General features: G+C 42.3%; 1 protein-coding gene across 1 annotated transcript in view; it reads left to right on the top strand.

The window, feature by feature from the left end:
• The window catches only part of zbtb10 (zinc finger and BTB domain containing 10), a 38,990-nt gene extending 34,658 nt beyond the window's left edge, over positions 1 to 4,332 (top strand). Inside the window, exon 6 of the mRNA XM_031586603.2 lies at positions 392 to 4,332. Coding sequence (XP_031442463.1) covers positions 392 to 721 — 330 coding nt within the window. The 3' untranslated portion in view covers positions 722 to 4,332. The remainder of the gene's footprint in view (positions 1 to 391) is intronic.
• The last annotated feature ends 1,119 nt before the right edge of the window (positions 4,333 to 5,451 follow it).

Below are 5,451 nucleotides of genomic sequence, written 5' to 3'. Positions count from 1 at the left end.
TCTCTACATACACCCATACAGTTCTCTGTTTTGCTGTCTGTCTTGTGTGGCAGTAAATATTTGGCTCTTTTCCATCTCCACCTGTCTTATATGGGGCCACACACACACACACACACACACACACACACACACACACACACACACACACACACACACACACACACACACACGCACTCACACACACACACACACACACACAAGCTCTTCACATGCCGAGAGCACGTCAAGAGACATTCCCTGGTGAGACACACACACACACACACACACACACACACACACACACACACACACACACACACACACACACACACACACTACCCTCTGACACTCTCCCTTTCTCTTTCCTCTCCCTCTTTCTCCCTCCCTCTCTTCCTCCCTCTCTCTCTCTCAGGTGCATAAGAAGGATAAGAAGTACAAGTGTATGGTGTGCAAGAAGATCTTCATGCTGGCGGCGAGCGTAGGCATCCGGCACGGCTCACGGCGCTACGGCGTGTGTGTGGACTGCGCCGACTCCCACCAGGCGTCCCAGGAGGCCATGCAGGAGCTGGAGCTCTCCCGCGGCGACGACGACGACTTTGAGGGCGACGATGACATGATGGCCGAGGACGGCGACGAGCCCACTGATGGCGACCACGACAACGGTGACCACGACAACGGTGACCACGACAACGACCAACTTCACTGGGATGCGGAGGCGACCCAGACACCAGACGACGACTAACACTCAGAGACGTTGCTACGGCGCGACGTAACGATTTTTATGTCATTACAACGCTGCGATGATGTAAAATACGCAAAGCAAAACAAGATTTAGGACGTACAAAGTTTTTAACTAAGAAAATAAACAAAGATTTATATATGAAAAAAACAAAAAAACTAAACTAATAGCTGGGAAACAATCAACAACTCCAAAGTGCTATCCAATCCTCCTGGTTTGCTATGGTTATGCGTGAGACAAAGAAAGAAAAAAAAACGGAAACCTAAAGCTTTTGGTAGTGAGGGACTCCAAGATGTACAGATATATAAACTAGTGGACCCCGGGCCTTGTGCCGAGGGGCGAAACGGAAGAGATGATCTTTGAAATCAGGTGTTTTTGTTCTTCTTCCTGGTGTTGTCTTTTTATTTCTAGCGGTTGACAGTGTACAGCGTTTTAAGTTACGATAGGCCAATCATCTTAAAAAGAAATGTTAATTATTTAATTTATGAAGAAAAGAAAAAAAAGTTTTTAATGGTCTTACTGAATGAGATGTAATTGTTTTTCTTGTTGTTTTGTGTCTGCTGTCCGAAGTTCCGTTTCATTTTTGGACCTGTGTCGAATCTGAACATCTATTTCTTTGATAAATTTCTATAGCGAAAGAGTGAAAGAGAGCGAGAGAGACAGACAGAAAAAAAACGGAGTGTGCGAGACAGAGAGATTACGTAAGAATTATGGATCTATTGCCAACAGGAAGATTGTATATTTTTTTCTTCGGTTGAAGGCGTTTAGCTGTCCTGAGAGAAAATTCAGATTATTTTATATTCCTTTTATTATTATTATGATGATGATGATGATTCTAACTATTCTTCTTGTTTTGATTTCTCCCTTGCACACGTCTTGGAACCAAACCTCTGTTTCGTGACTGATGCAGCACAGCCGTATTTATGCATTAAGTTATGTAGGCTGTGCCACTGTGCCAAGCAGACCGCACACCAAGACAGTGCAGGACACACACACACACACACACTCACACACACATAAACACACACACACACACACACGAAACTACTGAACCATGCTGAGAGAGAAACATAAAGCGAAAGAATAACGAGAGAGAAATAAATGATAAAAAAAAAAAAAACATTTTATATATTAAAAAAAAAAAGTAAAAGTTTAAGAAAAGACTAAAGATTTTAAGGGGAATTACTATTGCTAGCTTTATACGACTCACGGCGTCACAGTAACACTTTATAGAGCATTTTGACATTCACTTAAAGCTTGAATTTTTTGCCAAATGACTGAAACATTTGGTGCTGTAATGCTTATGTTGAGATACTGGACCTACAAGCTGTATATGATGTTAATAATCAACAGCCTGGAGCGGGCTTGGCCCCGGGTTCGGCCTGTTCCCGGGTCAGGTTCGTCCCGGTGTCGGCTCCCATCCGGGCCGCCTCTTTTGACTCAGATATGCTAACCTGCTCTTTATATAACACTGTTGTGCTTTCAGAGCCTATCAGGTATGCTTTGCCATCGTATTTTCTGTTTTTTATTTAATGTACTCTCACAAATACACACACACACACACAAACACACAATCCCAGACTCAAACCCGTGTTTATCCAGTACCGGCAGTAGATGTGAGCGAAACGGACTCTGGACTTTCCTGAGCTGGTTGCGTTTGGTACGGAGCTGAAGGGGCCTCACTTGAACGTCATGTGTAACGTGTTTTGTAGAATGCACAATCAATCAGGATATATGAAGTTATTTGCTTCGCATATTTTTTTCCAAAAAAAAAAAAGAAAAGACAAAAGACTCCCAAATTCCATTGTTTTTTGCTTTGTTTGTTTGTTGGTTGGTATGTGGGATGCGTACATTTACAATCAGTCTATTTAATTTGATGGCCATGCTTGTTTATTTGTTTATTTGTCTGTCTGTTGTTTGTTTGTTTGTTTGTTTGTTTGTTTGTTTGTTTTGAAATGGCGGGTCTGCAGGGTAGCTGAGCTGGGCGCAGCTGTATGAGAAGTCAGAGACGCACTTAGCGCTCGGCCGGCTACTCCCGTTTCCCCAAAGCAGGTCTGGATGGAAATAAAACGAAAGAAAATCCCCCTCCTCTTCCTTCTACTCTTTAAAGAACGATTCCACGCAGACCCCTTTTTTATTTGTCTTTGTTTGGTTTTTTTTTTTTCAGACATTTCATTATTTAATATTATTATATATTGACTCCAAAAATGCAATCAAGACTGTTAATTTTTTTTTTTTGTTCTACCAAAATTGTTGTTTAATAATTATTGTTGAACTAATGTATAAGAAAACCAGGTTTGAAAGACTATTTAGTGTAGATCCTTGCTTGTGTATGTAATTGTCAGATTTAAATGTTTTTATTCAAAGAAAGAAAATCATTCACTTTACCCTAGATGCATATAATGTTTTATTTGTCCTTTCTATAACGTCTGTCTGTTCTCTTCTTTTTTTTATTTCATGAAGCACATATTTTATAAAGCTCTCTGGTATGTGGGGTTCAGCCTAGAAGCAGCAGTCTTTGTCTGTGTATGCAGTGAAAGCAGCATCAGTGTGTCTCTGTGTATGCAGTGGAGCTGCAGTCTCTCTCTGTAAATGCAGTGGAGCTGCAGTCTCTCTCTGTAAATGCAGTGAATCTGCAGTCTCTGTCTGTAAATGCAGTGAAGAAGCCTGTCTCTCTCTGTAAATGCAGTGAATCTGCAGTCTCTCTCTGTAAATGCAGTGAATCTGCAGTCTCTCTCTGTAAATGCAGTGAATCTACTGAAGTGATGCAGAAATGTCCTATGACTTTTCCCTTTACTCCAAATGAAAGTGTATTTTAAAAAGCTGTATAGAAGATTCTCATCTTGTGTGTTTATTAATATTATTATTATTTCCCTATGGAATCACTGTGGGAGGGATATATAAGTATATATATATATGTGAAAGTATATGAGAGAGGTGTATATATATATATAAATATATATATATATATATTTAACTAGTTAACATAGGCAATGGAAGTGGCTGCGGTTCCTCCTGGTTTAAGAGCCCTGGTCTGGTCTGGTTCTGGTTCCTCCTGGTTTAAGAGCCCTGGTCTGGTCTGGTTCTGGTTCCTCCTGGTTTAAGAGCCCTGGTCTGGTCTTGTCCTCATCCACATCCTTCCATTTCTCCATTTCTCCGTTTGCTCACACACTTCACACTCACGCCATCCTTTCTGTTGTTGTTTGTTTTTTCTGTTTGTTTTTTTTTCCACTTGAACTTGTTTTGTTTTGTATATCCGCCGAGCACCGGTGATTCAGCTCTCTATATTTTATGCTGTAAACGGACAAAAACGGACTAAAAAGAAAAAAAAAAAAACAACATAAAGCAAAAACTAAAGTACACTACAGATGAAGGTTTTTTTTTCCAGCTGTATTTTTTACGCTGTTTTAAAGATATATTTTTCAAACTTCAAACAGTGATGCAATGCGGGGCCTCCCGTCGGGAGCCTCGCGCCAAACAGCAAAATCAGGTTGCTCTTTTTACGTTTTCAAAGTTTTCAGAGATAAATACATTCTCCTTTTTCTGTTCTCAAATTGTACTACTGTTCCTCTATAATTTTAAAATAAAAACTTTGATATTGCTCAAGTATAAAACTGCCTTTTGTTTTTACTCCAAGATGAATGTGTGTGTGTGTGTGTGTGTGTGTGTGTGTGTGTGTGTGTACTGCTAATCTGAACACTAAGACACTCGACCTGCTCACACTGATTAGCCCTGTCTGCTGCGTGTGCTGTGCTGTTTATGCAGCTCTGGCCTCCGTCTCATTGACCTCCACTGGCTGCCGGTAGCTGCTTGCATTAAGTTCAAGTCACTTACGCTTGCCTACAGAGTGCTTGCTGGTTCTGCTCCCACCTACCTAAATGCTCTTGTAAGGGCAAATGTTACACCCAGGACGCTGCGCTCGTCTAGTGAGCGTCGTTTGGCACTGCCGCCTGTGCAAGCACGGCAATCCAGACTATTCTCATTTGTAGTTTCCACGATGGTAAAAGGAACTGCCTAGTACTACCAGAGCAGGGGCGTCCCTCTCTACCTACGCTTTTGAAGACCCAACTCTTCAGAGAGCACCTCCCTTCCTAACTGGCACCTTGACTAGTGCTTAACTTGCACTTCAGCAGTTACATTCCTGCACTTCTTTTTCCTTTCTAGGTCGTTTTTCTATTTCTTATGTAAAGTAGTATTTATTGTTACACCAGGTTTTTTATTGCTCTTAGCTTGACTGTTCTCTCACTTGTACGTCGCTTTGGACAAAAGCGTCTGCTAAATGACTAAATGTAAATGTCTCGGGGGAATACACACACCCCTGTTAGTGTGTGTGCTCCAAAAACCAGTCCTACACACACCCCTGTTAGTGTGTGTGTGAGTGTTAGTGTGTGTGTGAGTGTGTGTGCTCCGGACACCAGCCCCAGATGGCCCGTGATTGGGCCTGACCCCCCCTGCCTGTCAGCTCCCGCCCCCAGTACGGGCCTCGTATAGCTCATGGTTTAGTCTGACAGTGAGTGAGGGGCGTGAGTGTGTGTGTGTCGGTGTGTATGTGTGTGTGTGGGGGGTGAACAGCACTGCCCCCTAGTGGTGCTCTGTCTGCTCCTGTTAAATACGTCATTATTAAACAGCTGGTCTGACTTCAGTGTGGTAGCCTGACCACTCGCCAGCCAACCAAGTCAACCCAGTCAGCCTTACCGGTCACACCGATTTACATTTGTATCAAGCACATACAC

Source organism: Clupea harengus, chromosome 19 (genome assembly GCF_900700415.2).
Source record: "Clupea harengus chromosome 19, Ch_v2.0.2, whole genome shotgun sequence".
NCBI classification, from domain to species: domain Eukaryota; kingdom Metazoa; phylum Chordata; class Actinopteri; order Clupeiformes; family Clupeidae; genus Clupea; species Clupea harengus.
Note: the sequence above shows the minus strand (reverse complement) of the source record. Positions and strands in the feature narration are given on the sequence as shown.